The sequence below is a fragment of the Schistocerca nitens genome, chromosome 8, assembly GCF_023898315.1.
Source record: "Schistocerca nitens isolate TAMUIC-IGC-003100 chromosome 8, iqSchNite1.1, whole genome shotgun sequence".
NCBI classification, from domain to species: domain Eukaryota; kingdom Metazoa; phylum Arthropoda; class Insecta; order Orthoptera; family Acrididae; genus Schistocerca; species Schistocerca nitens.
In genome coordinates, this window is record NC_064621.1 from 109,777,250 (window position 1) to 109,795,385 (window position 18,136).

The 18,136-nt window shown below is 41.3% G+C and overlaps 1 protein-coding gene across 2 annotated transcripts in view; it reads right to left on the reverse strand.

Annotated features, from left to right (window-relative positions):
* The window catches only part of LOC126198699 (casein kinase I), a 349,981-nt gene that overhangs the window by 176,829 nt on the left and 155,016 nt on the right, over positions 1-18,136 (reverse strand). For both annotated transcript variants that reach the window (XM_049935199.1, XM_049935200.1), the window contains exon 2: positions 8,989-9,029. In XM_049935199.1, coding sequence (XP_049791156.1) covers positions 8,989-9,029 — 41 coding nt within the window. The remainder of the gene's footprint in view (positions 1-8,988; positions 9,030-18,136) is intronic.

Here is an 18,136-nt window from a genome sequence, read left to right on the forward strand (position 1 = left end):
CATATACACACTCGACATGTTGTTGTTGTCTTCAGTCCTGAGACTGGTTTGATGCAGCTCTCCATGCTACTCTATCCTGTGCAAGCTTCTTCATCTCCCAGTACGTACTGCAGCCTACATCCTTCTGAATCTGCTTAGTGTATTCATCTCTTGGTCTCCCTCTACGATTTTTACCCTCCACGCTGCCCTCCAATGCTAAATTTGTGATCGCAAAAGTAGCTTATAGTTGTAATAGCGATAGCCACAGTTGCAGCCCCAGGAAATATAGTGGATGGTTAGCGCGGAAGCAATCAGGAGTATCAGTGACTAGCGACCCGCTGGCGTAGACGTCCTCAGAGACGGATCACAAAACTGGGTAGGGCAATTGTGGACAGGGAAGTCGGATGTGTCCTTTTCAAAGGTATTGCCCTGGAATTCGTTTTAAGCGAAGTAGCCAAGCTACGGTGTAAGCGTGATGGTTTGATCCAGACAAAGATGACAATGTGCGCCGATGGCCACGGTGGGCGGCACGCTGCGGACAGCTGAGTTCGCGATCCCACCTGCGAAGGCGCTGCCCACCTGGTAGTGTGGTCGCTCCCTCACCACCATCTTAACGCACGCGCGGAATACATACACCGAGCTAATAACCTGCGGGCCGGAGGAAGTCTTAGTCTTCACTGGGTCATCTATGGTTGACTGGCAGGTCCCAAATCGAAATATCGTGCTGTGCAGTACATAACGAGAGGCTGCAAGCCTGAACTTCTTTTAATACTCAATTCGCCGGAAAAGTTTTAGAATTCGCAATCCAAACCTCCTAGGTCAACACGTGGACTGGGGCCGATCCCTCCTCCCCCCCTCCCCATTTCGATTAGATTCCACTGTTTTACCACTGCGTCATCTCACTGGTTTAGCGTGTCAGGATGACACAGATAAAAATTGTGTGCTACAAAGAGTTTTAGTTCCTAATGAGCACTGCGTCCAGTAGTAACTCACAGCTACCATTTTTAAAGAAGAGGCTGTAATACTGACAGTCAGTCCAGAGGTCGACTCCATCTTTTGAGTTACGAATCATTTCCGCACGCCCACCAGCACAGCGCAGGTCCTTAAAGGAACATAAGAAATTCTTGAAAGGTGTGGAGGCGTCGCGAGTATGTTGTATGTTAGTCCCACATAGAGGGGGGGGGGGGGGGGGAGGGGGCGAAGAGCTTATCAAACCCAGACGATGTATCTGATACAGAAGCCACTCATTATTTACGGCGAAGAGACAGGAAATTGGAATAGTCTTCATGCAGACGAAACCGTCAGGATTCTTCCAAGATGTAGTGCATCTATTATTTTGAAATATGTTTTTGTATCAGACACACACACAATGCCATCATCAAATAAACACGAGTGAGTTACGTCAGCTGTCAAATTCTGGGGATAATATATCTAAAAAATAAGAGAATTTTTGGCGCTCTAGCTTCACATTCGATGGCAAGACAACCTTGTGCTCTCACTTAAATTACGTGAAGTCCACGTTTAAGATTTACAAACGTCCCATTCAATGTTAGATTACGGAATGTAAAGACAGACATGAATCGCTTAAAGTAAAACAGCTTACTCTGTTGAATATGGGAGGCTGGAGGAGTAGACAGACGACGCTGGTTTCACAATTTGTAGCTGCAGCTAGCCTCTCACTGCCGCGAGGCAAAATAAATGGCAAAATTTTAAAAATAGTTAGGCGAAAAGGAATACCTAACTCGGCACATCTAACCCACAACTGGCTGCAACACGCTAACGAATAAAATAACAGTACGAGGATATCTCTTTAACGTCGTCACAGTCATCTATATAGTCGCCAAGTAATCATACTACTTACTGATACCAAAATCAAGAGTGACCAAGAGAAGGTCGAAACACTGAACATTTTAGTAATGGACGAGGATCTGTAAACAGTGATCGCACTATCCGTCCATGAAGGAACAGACAACGTCGCCCCGATATATGCAGATTTCCTTGACAGAGTAGGCTTTCGAGACAGTTCTGCATTGTTGCTTAGTGAACAAATGAGTTTTCTTCGAGCAGCTGTGTGATCTGACAGCCTTCCTTACAAACTTAAATCAGCGCGTTGTTCTCTACTTTGGAAAATCGACAATTGTGCTCGAGCTTTCTATAATAATGTGTTAAAGAGATACTGTATATATAAAGTGGGGATAACGTTAGAAGCTCCACGAGGCTGTAGGAGGATGATGCAGTAGCTAACGCTGAAAGACCTGTAGAAGATTGACGCTTGGTGTAAGCATTGGCGTTAACAATATAAAGTAAAGAATTACGATATAACGAATCGAAATACAAAGTATAGATAAAGAATGGTGATCCATCACTATGCGTATAACGCGGTTTAAAGTGGAATGACAGCATAGAACTATCAGTATGAAAGGCTCATGCCATACAGATTCAATGGAAACTTCCTTAGGAAATGTAATTAAAGAAAGAAGTGTTTTATAAAAACCTCGATCGATCGGTTCTTTGGCAGTGCTCTGCAACTGGATCCCTATCGGACAGGCTTAACAAAGGAGATAGAGAAAATCCAAATAAGAGCGAAATGTGACGACACGTTCATTTTGTACGCGCGATAGCGTCACCGATGTAGCCACCGAAATGTAGCGGTTGTCCAACACGAAGAGATTAGATGTCGAAGTTCCGGGAACGTAATATCCAAGAAGAATCAAGCAACATATTACTTTCACACACAGAAAGACTGACAATAAAATTAGAGAACATTGAGCCCTTACGGAGTTTTAATAACAGTAGCTCTTCCTGCAAATCATTAGCGACTGGAGCAAGAAAAAGACAGGGGCAGGAAATTATATTGGTACACGAGGTTAACGCCGCCCCTTATGTGGCTCGAGGACTGTGAACGTAGTTCGTAACTTTTCCTGCAAATATATCCGCAAACAGCATATCTCTTTTCGTTGTAAACGCATTTACAGTTTATCAAACGCGGATTTACTATTTGGATGTTCTAAATGTGGAAGTGCACCAGTCTGTATACAACATCTCGGCCTGCTCAGGTAGTTAATATCCTGGGAAACACATTCTACAAAACCTTGATTTTTCTTCATTTCACTTTCGCGTATTTCCTCAAATCTTAACTTTAATGGCTTGAAAAAGAGGGAATTTTTCACGGTCGACAAGTGTTTGCAGGCATGCATCTCTACGAATTTATTAAATTCCCTTAAACATTCGAATAAAACAGTTTGACGAATGGTAAAATGACAGCCTGGATTAACAAGTGATTGAAACAATTTGACAACAATCGGGTTATTATAGCAAACAGACCACTTGCAAGATACAGTTCGTGAAGGAAAGGCTGACTAAAACAGGAAGGATTTTCCGCAACTCTCAAATTTGAGAATTGCAATCAGAGCATCCGTAACGAAGAGCCGCTATTTTTTTTATAGACGCACTTAAGTATAGCATAAATTCACGAATCACAGAAGATACACCCCAGTGCTTTCAACGGAAAGCGGCAATTTTTAAAACAATTACTGAAGGAAACGAAGACACGAATGCTCTTCTAAGTGACTGCGCCACAAAGCTGTACACCGACTGTTAGTGGCTGGATATACTACGAAATGCCTTGCCTTTATTCGGACAAAGTCTCATTTGTCAATATAGTCTTTATATCAGTTCTAGCTATACCAATGACTGGAAACCGCACCTTCTGTGTCTCACTAAAATCTTAATGATAAGTGTGGTTGATAACCAAAATGTGTTTCCTTCAGAAAATGCATGAAATCTTCCGTTACTCTTTGTGCTTTTGATCCCATAAAGGTTTATACTGCAGAGGGTCAGTCTTCTCAGGAACAACAAACATACTTCCTGTTCTATGTACTTGCTGGGATAGATTGTGTTCTGGTAGTTCTCGTTCGTAAAGGTATTTCCTCGTTTCTGGAAGGTGTCAATGTCTTCAATCACGGCCAGCTGGTTTTGTAGTGCAGTCTTGGACACACTGAACTTTTTCGTCTTTGCCTGCCTACTTGGAATGACGACGACGGTCAAAGCAGCGCCAATGTCTGCGTCCTTCCTAATCGCTTAAGATGTCATTCACTCGGATGCAACTTCGAGTACAGACAATCGACTGCATATCGGATTGACTACTTCGTTACACAGTGATAATCCACGAGTAATTCAGTAATAGGTCTTGATTAATACAATGAACAGTATTAAATACTTAAGTTCCATAACATATCTATAGTTTACTCAGAACCTGAGGGATGTACTCTTAATGATGTCTACCTTCACAGATTCATATATTACTGAATATTAGAATACTGCTAGATGTATTCTGATAAGGTCAAGGCATGTGACAACCCATATTCCGTAATTCAGGACGCTGCGCAACTCCGACGGAATTAGATACGCAAAGCCTGTGCGATACCACGAAGCAGACAACTTGAATAGAGCTGACAGCTACGTAATTGGCGCAGCAATTCTCGCTAGCGTGAGGGTGGAAGCGATCGTCTTTCCGAGGTTAACTTCTCTTCGTCGCACTCACAGACTGCAAGCTGGTCTCCCCAATATGTTCGTGACTTCTATCAGAAAATGATTATCGCCTATCCATATACTACGGCAGAGGAGTGAGTGAGTGTAGCCTCACAGATGACTAAGACAAAATTTGTAGTTGCTGTGAAGAATGACAGCTAGCTCTAGATATAGAAAAATGTAGGCTAATGTACATGTCTAGGAAAAACAACACTGTAACGTTCGAGTACTGTACGAAGGGTACTAGGAAAGTTTGGCAATTTTTTCGAAGTAATTTCCGCCACGCTGAATACACTTCTCCATCCTCCGAAACCAATCCCTAAACCAGTTCCCCCAATTTTCTGTAGGGAGTAAGGCACGCTTTTTGTCCCAAACCCTCAGGAGGTCTTCATCATTTGAAAAGTACACTCCTTTCAGCTTCATTTTCATATACGGGAACAGTGCAAAGTCACATGAAACAAGGTCTGGACTGTAAGGTGAGGGCTCAAGCAATTTCAGCTCTCTACCCCGCAAACATTCGGAGCATGCTTTGGCGCGCTGAGCTGGAGCGTTGTCATGATGGAGGAAGCAAGTGTCCATCCTTTTCTTCGGTCCCAGGTTCATGACTTTGGGCAGGCACTGCTGAGTGTACCAGTTAGCTGTGACTGCCTTCTGTGTGTACATAACACGATATACTATTCAACTCGATCTGAAGCGAAAAAAACCTTATCTTTTCTTCTTTAGTGATCGGGATTTTCTGACAGGTACGGGTGACACAAACTTCGAACTTAGTTTTGAGTATTAGTCGGCACGTCATAATAGTACAGTCAAGTCTCGCCACCTATCACAATGTTATTCACGTACTAAGATTGCCCCATAGAAAACCTCTTTAAGATCTCCCGTCACCAAGTCACACATCTTGTCATCTGCTCTTCCGTCAGTCTATGCAGCACCCAGAGACAACAAAGTTTCTTTACTTGCAAATGATAACACAGAATCGAACGAATTGCTGGGGGCATTTAGCCCTAAGGTATTCTCTATCTGCTTACAGGTCACTCGTCTGTCTTCGTCTCGCATTTTCCTCACAGCATCAATGTCTTCGTCAGTAACTGATGATCGTGGCCTTCCCGTCCTCTCAGCGTCTTCCAGAGTGAAATTTTCATTTTGGAATTCTCTGAACCACCTGAAAGTAGTTGTACGATGTGGACACACATCACCGAGTGCAAGAGTCATTTCGTCAAAGCACTTGTCTAAGTTTAAATCACACGCGAAGTTTACCGAAAAACTGACCAAATCTCGTTCGTGATCACGATGCCATAGCAAGCATTTCAAACTAACCCTGCTGGTGAACGACTGCGCCCACAGGCCTGCACAGCGGTTACAATGGAAGTATTAGGTTTTCCTATATCACAGCAGCAACCGGCCTTCTCGACTTATTGTTGCGTCGAGCTGCAAAACTTCTCAAGTACCCTTTGTATTAGTAGTGTGCTGCTTGAGAGTCACGTCGTTTAAATACCTGGGCGTAACGTTGTAAAGCGGTATGAAATGGAAAGAGGCTATAAGGACGCTAGTTAGGAATTCGAGTACTTGACTTCGGTTTACTGGGAGAATTTTAGCAAAGTGTAGTCCATCTGCAAAGGAGATTATGTATAGAACACCAGTGCGATCAATTCTTGAGTACCGATGGAGTGTTTGGGATCCCCACCAAGTCGGATTACCTGAAGACATCGTGGCAATTCAGAGGCGAGCTGCGAGATTTGTAGTAACCAATATTCGATCAAGACTCAAGTATTACGCATACGCTACGGGAATACAAATAGAAACGCCTGGAGGGACGGCGAAGTTCATTTCGAGGAACACTACTGAGAAAATTGAGGGAGTCGGCATTCGAAACTGATTGTCGCCAATGTACATTTAGCGTAAGAACCACAAAGATAAGAGACTTCAAGAATTGTACAGAGACATTTTTTCTCTCTATAGCATCTAACAATATTAGCGAACACAATATCAGTAATGGAGGACACATCCACAGACTCAGAAATTTTGATGAAAACAATGTCATTTACTTCTGTTAAATCGATCCAAATCTCAATCTGTTAGCAAGTGATTGTAAAAGAAAGATTGGAAGTCGCTAATTAAATTAACATCTGTAAATATGAGACAGACTATACTGTGTTACGACTCCGTGCAGTAGTTGCATCATTTTCCACTTTCAATCTTACTACTGTTACTTACTTTCGGGTATGTTAACTATGTATATAGTTGAGTCAGATGACGAGCGGTTAAGACATAATTCTTATTTTATCCAACCAGTCCGTTTTTCCCGGGTTTTCCTGAAGCACTTCTCATAAATGCCCAGACAGCGTCTATGAAAAAAGCAACAGATGGTTCCTTTCGTCGTACTGTCCTACCGTTTTTCGACTTACATAGCGTGAACATATGAACATGCGAGGTGTTTTCCCATACGTTCCCTTGAAGTGTAAGCCTTTTCTTCTTTCATCAGCCGCTAAGTACTTTCCTGGAGCAAACATTAAAAACAGCTTCTCCGCGCCATGAAAGGACAGCGGAGGATTTCACGCTGAAATTATAAGACAAATTCCACATAAAGAAGTGGATTCCTGTAGTTCCTTCTTATGAAATTTGTGCCAGGCTGTTATAATACTGCTACCAGTGCAATGTTTGCACGATCGCGATAAGCATTTCAAACGTCAAAGACAAAGATAACCCTAGATAAAGGAGATGTTGCTAGCCTTCCGTGAGCTTATCGGGCTTCTCGATCAGTTCCCGAACTGACAGTGCAATGGTGTCAATGCGAGAAAACACGTGGAACAACATTTTGTGTATTATAGGCATTAAAGACAATTTCACAAAGTAAAGCAACAGATTATATTTTTACACTTTATTCTCACACAACTTACACCCCTTACATGTGAAGATTGTGAGATATTGACCGTTTGAACAACATAAGGACTCCCAGTAACTTTCAACTATATTTTCAAGTGCCTAACCATTTTATACATACCCTTCCACATAGCCATCAGCACCTCAAAAGCTGGCGATACTAGACAGTTGGAGAAAAAAATGTTGCTGCGACATTAAATAAATTTTAACAGGCTTTCCAGACACCAATAATAAACTTTAAACCATTTTAACCTCGTTATGGGTGCCCGAGATTCCATTCAAGCACTAAAATGTAGATGCGACGTAGTACAATATAGAGTGACGGTCTCTGAGCTATTTTCTGACTAAATTGCGACCCCGTTCGAAGTTCACAAGAAATCTTTGGACGTGAAGCATCCATCAGAGAGAGAGAGAGAGAGAGAGAGAGAGAGATTCCGATCCGATCAATGGAAAAGCGTTTCTTTCCGTCTTCAAGCCTTGTGGAAAATCATAGTCATCAGGTGTGTTAGTGTTTGAGGTTAGTCTACACTAGATGATCCACACAACAATGCAATGTTCACAGAGGACATCGTACCGCAGATTGACCCCATTTCAAATTGTGTTCCTGAGTGGCCAATACTATCCGTTAATATAAATAAATTAGAACTATATCCACAGGAGACGGCTCGAAGCAACGGAAATGAAACATTTTACTCTCATGTTACTGTATATATTTATTTTTGTCAATTTTATAAATGAACTAGCTGAAAAGCTCCTGCTTCGCTTCGTCTTTTTCCATGTTTCTGATTTGAAAAAAGTGCAATTAATCAGTTTGTACAGCCTCTAACTTATTCAAAGTAAATTTGTACAAACTACATTCGTGGTTTGCTTTCGGAACTAGGACAAATACGTTCAGTGGCAGACACAATTGCAACAAAAAACCCACAACTGTTTTAAATTCACTCCGTGACACTGGAATGTTTGTCATTCCCCTTTATTGATAGTCATACTGAACGCTAATCTTACCGGAAAATGGAGCCTTTTAAAGCAGAATGGAATAAGTGAAATTCATGGTGCGAATAGTGATTTGCCTTATTCTTATACAATTAAAAATGTTAAACGCTTTTATGTAAGAAACTCAATATGTGAGCTTTTCACCCATGAAAGGGAAAAGAATATACTGCAACTACTCTAATATATTTACTGCGCTGTTCTTGCCGAAATATGTTCTACTGTGCGATAATCTACCGAAAAATGGAAAAATAATACACAGAATGAGAATAAGTCATTTCTGATCGATGGCAAAATTTATGCACATTTATGTCCCTTAACGACTGGTAACGGATATTTCAAACAAATGATTACAAAAATTTGGCCAACATCAACAACTTCCAGCAAAAGTGAGTTTGTCCAGATGAAAATACGAAATTAATTTAAAGAGCTGTCGATTAATGGATTGCTAACAGTTTCACAATTCGAATTAACACAGGACGCAGAGTACTGTTTCTGCTTCCAGAAAGAACCCCGGTATACTTTGTCTGCAAAAACACAGTTCCGTTAACTAATTAACTTCAGATTTGGAACCCAAATATCAGAAAATTAAAGTAGTTTGTCACATACCATTTTGATGGCCACATGCTCATTGTTGTACAGGTTCTTCCCTGAAAAGAAAAAGGTTAGCGATTAATAAAGGGATACGTAAAGTTAAATATTTAATACAAGTAAATAAATAAATGAGAGTAATTACACCAGAGAATCTACAAACTGCAGAGGAAGGCAGGGGCAAAACTGACGCGACATTTAAGCTCTGATGTCTGTCGTTAAGTCGCACTCCGTGGGCTTCGCACACCAATGATCTTCACACAGCTCGGTTTACGTTTCTAGTTGCCGAAGGACAAAAAAAATATATATGTTTTTTAATTCTGACCTGCTCAAATGTACATTGCATGGCACTATATAGAAACTTAAATGAAAATATTTTTAAAATCCCTATCATCTGTCGCCCACTCAGGTTAACTACCACTGATGACAATGTACGGAGAAAGGTTTAACCGAACGTCACATGCCGTGCGGATCGGATGGCGCGTACCGCCTGGCGCGCTGCAAAGTGGAGAACGAATGGGCTATGCGGTACAGCCTAGCACCAGGCGCCACCACATACGCTCAGATTCCAAAATGTGACAATCAAGCGTTTCTTATTAAAGTATCGGTCACTTAGAACAGTTTTTTTAAAACCCGCATCGAACTAATCTATTGATGTTGCTTAGATCGCTTATACCACCCACTCTTTGGTACGTACGCACGGTAAATAAATAAATGTCATGTGACTAGAGCATCCCGTCGGGTAGATCGTTCGCCGGATGCAAGTCTTTCGATTTGACGACACTTCGGCGACTTGCGCGTCGATGGGGGTGAAATAATGATGATTAGGACAACACAACGCCCAGTCCCTGAGCGGAGAACATCTCCGACCCAGTTACAACTGACATTCTGTCGCGCTGACCACTCAGCTACCGGGGGCGGACCGTACACACGGTGTGAAATACACACGGTGTTATAAAAAGGTACGGCCAAACTTTCAGGAAACATTCCTCACACACAAAGAAAGAAAATATGTTATGTGGACATGTGTCCGGAAACGCTTGCTTTTCATGTTAGAGCTCATTTTATTACTTCTCTTGAAATCACATTATTCATGGAATGGAAACACACAGCAACAGAACGTACCAGCGTGACTTCAAACACTTTGTTACAGGAAATGTTCAAAATGTCCTCCGTTAGCGAGGATACATGCATCCACCCTCCGTCGCATGGAATCCCTGATGCGCTGATGCAGCCCTGGAGAATGGCGTCTTGTATCACAGCCGTCCACAATACGAGCACGAAGAGTCTCTACATTTGGTACCGGGGTTGCCTAGACAAGAGCTTTCAAATGCCCCCATAAATGAAAGTCAAGAGGGTTGAGGTCAGGAGAGCGTGGAGGCCATGGAATTGGTCCGCCTCTACCAATCTATCGGTCACCGAATCTGTCGTTGAGAAGCGTACGAACACTTCGACTGAAATGTGCAGGAGCTCCATCGTGCATGAACCACATGTTGTATCGTACTTGTAAAGGCACATGTTCTAGCAGCACAGGTAGAGTATCCCGTATGAAATCATGATAACGTGCTCCATTGAGCGTAGGTGGAAGAACGTACTGACGTAACTAAAATGAGCTCTAATATGGAAATTAAGCGTTTCCGGACACATGTCCACATAACATCTTTTCTTTAGTTGTGTGTGAGGAATGTTTCCTGAAAGTTTGGCCGTACCTTTTTGTAACACCCTGTATACGATACGCCCAAACTGTGTTATAGCCTCCGCAGACTGAAAAGGATGGGGAAATACTGCCGAGATGAGGCATTGAATCAATATGTGCGACATGTCTGGATAGTGAAATAAGTAGACCACCACAAAGGCGCATATCCAGGCACAGGTCCTAGACTATCACGATCTCTAGAGTTATTCCGTCATCGTACGATTTTCTGTGTGTGTTCTGTCTATCTTCTTTGTTGTATATTACAATGTAATCACGTCTTGCCTGTCGTTCTGGTGTCTTCCACTTGAGTGTTTTAACACATCACTAAGTTCGCGACTAAGGGGTGCCGATCGTCGCTATACTCTGTTAAATGTACTTCTTCCTGGAGCACTTGTGACAATGAAAATAGCATGCACGTCAAAATCTTTACAATGTTGTACAGCTGAAACAATAACTCGATCGTATCGTAAATTTTTGTCAGGACCACAATCGCAAGTATAAACAAACACGGGTTTTATAAAACCTTCTCGAGTTGTTATTAACTTTTCGGAAGTAGGTAATTTAGGAATCTATGTACGTCTGTGGCATGAGTTGTTTCGGTAGTTTTGAGGACGAAGGAATTTTTGTATGAAAGTTTATACGTGTAGTTTTCATTTTAGTTAATTTTATTTGCAAATCTTTGATTTTTCAATCAACTACATTTTCAACGCTGCCATTACTGTTAAATCTTCGCTATAAGGTGCCGTTAGGTGTTAACTTCGTCTTGTATATTTTATTTTTATCAGCGTAAGCTGCACTGTACAGGTATACTTAATATAGTTTGCGGTAAAGAACGCCTAAATCAATTTTTTTTCTCATTTTCAAAAATTATCGTCCATCACTCATCCAAAGTCAAGTGTCGACTAAGAGACAAACAATACGACGGAAACGAAATGGGGTGCGAAGGCGGTGTTTGTCAACGCCTCAAACGCGATATTGGCCTTTCGGCTTATGTCAATGGCAGCCGACGCGCGACACCGCAAGTATAGCGACTGTGAAAACGCGCGGCGCCACATGCCCAAAAGTGATACAAATCAAATTTAATGATACTGATACAGTTGAAGTTTGGAGCTGCAATACTCTAATGTCGCGAATCTTATGACTCCTCCTCCCTTGCCCCCCCCCCTCCTCCCACGCCCAAGTCACACTGTTGACCCCCTCCCACCCCTTAACGTGTGCCTTAATTTATGGAGAGCCTCCTATGGTACAGAGTCGAGAGCAGGAAGTTTGAATCAGAGGCTCAGACTGTTCTGTGACCATGTAGCCTGCATATTCTTTGATTTGCGCCACAGGGTATTGGTGCTTGCCTGCATATTCTTTGATTTGCGCCACAGGGTATTGGTGCTTCGAGTTCTGCTTAATACGTTTGTGGTGGATTACACACAGAAGACAGATACACAGGTAGCAGGGGCTGTGTGGAGAAAGAATGGCAGTTTTTTTGGTTAAACGGTCTACGGGAAAGTACAGAAGGGGCTTCATTCAGCCTTAAGGGGGCAGGACAAACACAGGACGAAGGTAGGCCTAGGACCCATCGGTATTACAGTTGTAAAGAGATGCAGCTGTATTGGGAAAGAACCAGAGCAACTTCTAATAGAAAGTACTTATGGTCAAATCGCTACAGGTATTGAAAGCTGGGCAAAGCCAGAGAAATGTTCAGCCAACATTTTTACAAAGGACCTAAAGGCGTTCAGAAAGGATAGATTAAATACAGTTGGTGGTAGCGTGTTTGTTGCTATTCGAAGTATTTTATTTTGTAATGAAATTGAATTAGGTAGTTACCGCGAGTTATTAAATGTCATACTTGATAACGGAAATAAATTAACAGTTTCCGTTAACCGACCCCCAGATTCAACTGAAATATTTGCTGAAAGTTTAAAAAAATTTGCATTATTTTGAATAGGTACCAGACACTTCTAATTCTAGTTTCTGGTGATTTCAATCTGCACCTGATACATTGGCTACAATTCATGTTTGAAGTCTGTGGTAAGAATAAAACATTGTCCGAAATTTTACTCAATGCTTTCTCCGAATATTATTTTCAGCAATTAGTTTAAGAGTCCATTCAAAATGTAAATAGGTACGTGGTTGTGGTGAGACTGAATGCCATAACACTCAAATCTAATAAAACTAAACACAAAATACATCTAGTTAAAAAAGCAGATAGTAATTAGCATGACGCATTTCCCAGAGACAGTATCCATTACTTTCAAACTATGTAAGCATAGATCAGATGCAGCTTAAATTCAGATAAGTGATATCAATAACAACTAAGAGATTTATGTCAAATAAACTGACCCATTGTCCTCCATGTTTACCAAATTCATATGGATACTCTGGTCCGTGTGTATAATTCGAATACACTGCTACTTTGAATTGAAGTGGATATATCGCTGCCCTGGCCTTCTGGAGAGGTTGTGCACTTATGGTTCCGAAATTCGTTGACAGACAATGCGACAATCGACTGAAATAGTCTGTCCTGCGGTCAACTACATGCGTTACACATGCATGCGGTAGCTCGCGCAACAAAGTCGCTAAGGATTGCATGTGTTTGAAGTCGTGTGTCCGTGAAAAATTGAGCTTGTTTTCTTGTGAGTTTGTGACAATTGCATGTTTTTTGAACGAGGAAAGTTAATTCAATGAGAGTGAGGGGAAGTAACTGACGGTAATGATTCTGAATAGTCTCCTGAGAGTTCTAATCGTATTGCCAACGAGTCTGATTCAGGCGGGTCGAGGAAAATAAATTTACTAGCTGTTGAGTAATCAACAAATGTACCTCCCAGAAACGTCTCCCTAGTTACTTGACATGCTGTAACAGGAAATATGAATGTCACCAGAATCGTTACGCTGAGCAAACAATTACTGACTGTACTGTCAACGAAAAATATAAACACAGCAGAACACAACAATTTTTTGGATTCGTGTCTTTGATTGGTCTGGATCGAACACCTACACTCCGAAACCATTTTTTGGTCATAGACTGTACTATTAAAAAATGACGTAAGTAAGGCTTTGCCCGGTAACAGGTTTGAGGTTCTTTTTTAGACAATTCTGGCACAAACAAATTGATCAAAATTTCACCACTGGGTGATCTATTAACGATAAATTTCGCGCAATGTATTATCCTAGTGAGAATGTGTTCACAGATGAAACTATGGTGCCGTTTAGAGCGATACTGTGTTTTAGCGTGTATATTCCGGAGAAACGTCATAAATATGTCTCAAGCTATTCAAACTTTGAGTTGTGGAAGGGTATACGTGGTATGTGGAATTGTATGCTGGAAACGAGATTGCTCCGGCAAATCATGAAGTGTCCTTCCATGTACTGATGGAGTTGATGCGTCCAATCTTAAATGTCGAGCTCAATCTGTACGTCTACAATTACTGCACAAGCGTTGCCTTCGCCCATTGAATGAACACTCAACTGATCTTGTTGCTACATTGACGATTAACACAAAATTCAATCCAACGACCTTAGTGAAAGGAAAGGTCCAGAAAGGTGAAATATTATGCATAGACAATAACAGAAATGTTACTGTAGGAAAATGGAATGGCAATTGCTTTTCGTCACTAAAGGAATTCCAGAAATGGTAGCAACCAGCTCAAGAAAAGGAGCAACCAAAAAATCATCCACAACTTTTGAATATCATGCCGCAAAATACTTCAGAGATGTCAGATCAAAAGGCATATAATGCTTCAATTTCACAAAAATGAGTAAAAAATGCCACAAGACTGTATTCAAGCTCCTCTCAAGCATGGAAATTGTCGATTCTCGTGCTAGCTGCAAGCAAGTAACTGACAGAAATGTGCAACTGAATTTCGAGATAAAGTTGCACTTGCACTAATAATCATTGGAAAACAGAAAAATGTACTAGGAACACAAAGTTCACGGAACCAGGTCTTGCAAGAAACCGGCAGCAAGCATTACGTTTCCGAAGAGTGACTCAAAAATTTGGCCGAGCTGAAGCTTTACAAAAATCAAAGCAAATAATCACAAATTATTCACACTTTTAAAACGAAGCGTACAACCTATTAATTAATTCAAATATGTTGTTACATCTATTGTGAATTTGTAAGCCAACCCGCTGATGTATGCTATATTCAGCATTTTTATTATTTTTGGTCCACTTTCCAAAAAGGGAAATGTCATTCGCCTGAAATCCTGAAAGGAGTCTTGACTTGTTATTAAAGGTTGTGCATAAGTCCTATACACAAGACCTGTGCAGGGATTATGTTGAAGAAATTAAGTTCACACGCCAGGAGTCTAACAATTACACAACATGGAAAAGGCCTCGGAATGGTGATTCAGGTCCGGCAGCCATTGTGTTAGTAAGAGACGAACTGATTCCCCATTGTCACGAAGTCACAGCAATGTTGTAGAAACAATGAAAAAAGTATGCCAAATTCGAAAGAACGCAAAATCTCCAAGACTGGGGATGATTCACAGGAGCTCAAAATTTAGCGCGCATTTCGACGCGAAATGCTTACAATAGTTTTCACAATGAAATTCTTTCTCGATATCTGGAAGAAAATCCAGATAGATTCTAGTCTTAAGTTAACGTACACTGGCGGAAAGATTATAAGTATCTTTACTGCATGATATCGATAGAAATGTTACTGATGACAGAAGTTCCTTCATCAAGGAAGTAAACATTTCAGAATTCGGATCAAGAACAGCTACCAAGATGAGTAACTTAGAAGTGCAAGTTGCGCCTGCAAAGTTCGGTAAATGGTCTCAGAAAATAAAGGAAACAAGAGATAAATATAAAATACCTCTACTTGCCTTCAAAGCAATCAGCTACAACACACTCCTGACGTCAACTGTAAAGCTGTTGGAAACTGTCGGCAGGCGCTTCTTGTGGAATTGCTCGAAGCACCTTAGTAACGCGGTAAGTCTACAAAGCATAAGCCTTTCAGGAACAATTTGAGGGAGGGAAAGAAAAATGAGGCTGCCCGCACCAAATTTCGAGGGTAATGAGAATGCTGAAGAACAGCTGCCTTGCACTGAGCGAGACAGTTGAGCACGTAAACGTTTCGGATATACAACAAAGCGAGACCATGATGTTTTCAGGGACTCCACAAGAAGCGTTTGCCAACAGATTCCAACAGTTTTACAACCTATGTTAGAAGTGTGATGCTTACTGTTATTTTAAGGGACCATTCACCGAACTTTTTAGACGCACCTCGTACGAATTTTCGGTGTATGGAAGCAACTGAAATCTTAATACAGGCGTGTCTTTCGGTCCGGACTGTATAGCTATTAGGATCCTTTCAGAATAAGCTGACATAACTGTTCCATACTTCGCATTCATATACTACTGCTCTGTCGACGGAAGATCCGTACCCAAAGACTGGAAATTTGCACGGCTCAGATCAATCCACAAGACAGGAAACAGGAGAAATCCGCTGAATTAGAGACCCATGTCACTAATGTCGATTTTCTGTAGGATTCTGGAATATTATACTCTATTCGAACATTATGAATTACCACGAAGGTAACAGTCTAGTGACACACAGTCTGAACGGATTCAGCAAATATTGTTCTTGTGAGAGACAACTAGCTCTTTATTCGCACCAAGTAATGAGTACTATCTATAGACCTCAAATGAGTTCCAAATTTCTATATTTCCAGAAGACTTTCGACATCATTTCTCACAAGAGAACTCTACACAAATTGCATGCCTACAGTGTATCGTCTCAGTTGTGCGACTAGATCCGTAGTTTACAGATCGTAGTAACTGTTGGAAGTCATCCAGTAATCTATGTAAGCGATTTATGAGACAATCTGAGCAGTCCTCTAAGATTTTTTGCAGATGGTGCTGTAGCTTATATCTCATGATGTCATCAGAAGCTGCAAACAAACTGCATGATTTAGACAAGATATCTGTATGGTGCGAAAAGTGGCAATCGAATCTAAATTATGAAAAATACGACGTCATCCACACTAGCACTAAAAGAAATCCGTTAAATTTCGGTTACATGATAATTCAGACAAACGTGAAGTCTGTGACTTAGGGATTCCGATTAAGAATAATTTCAGCTGGAACGATCAACTGTGTCTTACTGGCAGAAGACTTAGACGATGCAGCAGGTCTACTAAAGAGACTGCTTACACTGCGCTTGCCCGTCCTCTTATGGAGTGTTGCTACGCGGTATGGGATCCGCATCAGACAGGATTGACTACCAATATGGAAGAAGTTCAAAGAAGGGCAGCTAGTTTAGTATTATCGCAAAATAAGGAAGAGTGGTCATGTATACGATACGCGACTTGGGAGGCAGTCTTTAAACAAAGACTTTTTCTATGCGGCAGGATATTATGAAAATTCTGACTCCAATTTCCTCCTCTAAATGCGAAAATGTTTGATACTCACCTACATAGGGAGAAATGACCATCTTAATAAAATAAGACTAATCAGTTCGCACGGAAAGATTTAAGTGTTTATTTATCCACTCTTCGAGAGTGGAACGGTAGAGAAATAATCTGGACGATGAACCCTGTGCCAAGCGCAAAGTGTGAACTGTGGAGTATTCATGTAGCTTTTCCTATACCATTCTGCAAGCAATGCCACAACTGCATCAAAAAAGTTCGTAATATCACATGCAATTCAAAACAGCTATAAAACTGCACTGTTATTAATTGATGTTATCAACTTCGAAGTGAAGAGATTGAAATTACATACGGATTCAACATTCGTAATCAAGTTCTGTCGAGGTTAAGTACCAAACTGTAGCCGAAATTATTTATAGGAAAGATAAGTGTATATTATTATTGCCATTTCTTCAAGAATTTAAAACGATTGTGAAAGTGCGCTATCATTTAACAACAACGGAACAACGCGCCCCGAAACTGAAGGATGTTGCTGACTTCTAACGTACATGAAATTTATTTCAGCAAAGATGAGAATGTTCGAAGAGTGACGAACATAAAAATTTGTTTTTCGATTCGTTGGCACAATACAATGCGTGTGAAATAGCGATGTACTGGTTGAAATGGTTCAAATGGCTCTGAGCACTATGGGACTTAACATCTGAGGTCACCAGTCCCCTAGAACTTAGAATTACTTAAACCTAACCAACCTAAGGACATCACACACATCCATGCCCGAGGCAGGATTCGAGCCTGCGACCGTAGCGGTCGCGCGGTTCCAGACTGAAGCGCCGAGAACCGCTCGGCCACACCGGCCAGCCAGCGATGCACTACTGTAATTTTTACTAACTGCTATCAAAGCAAGTTTAAAGGACGATTATACAGAATGAGAAATGAATCGGAGGCAACGACACACACACCAGTGATATGGAGTGTCATAAACTAAAGAACATACCACGTTTCTTCAATCGCGTCACGGGTTAAGTACCCGACAAAATTCGTTTTGTCGTATGAGCACAGAAGGCTAAAGTAGTGCCCTCATTAGTCGCGTTGTTAATCTTATCCTGC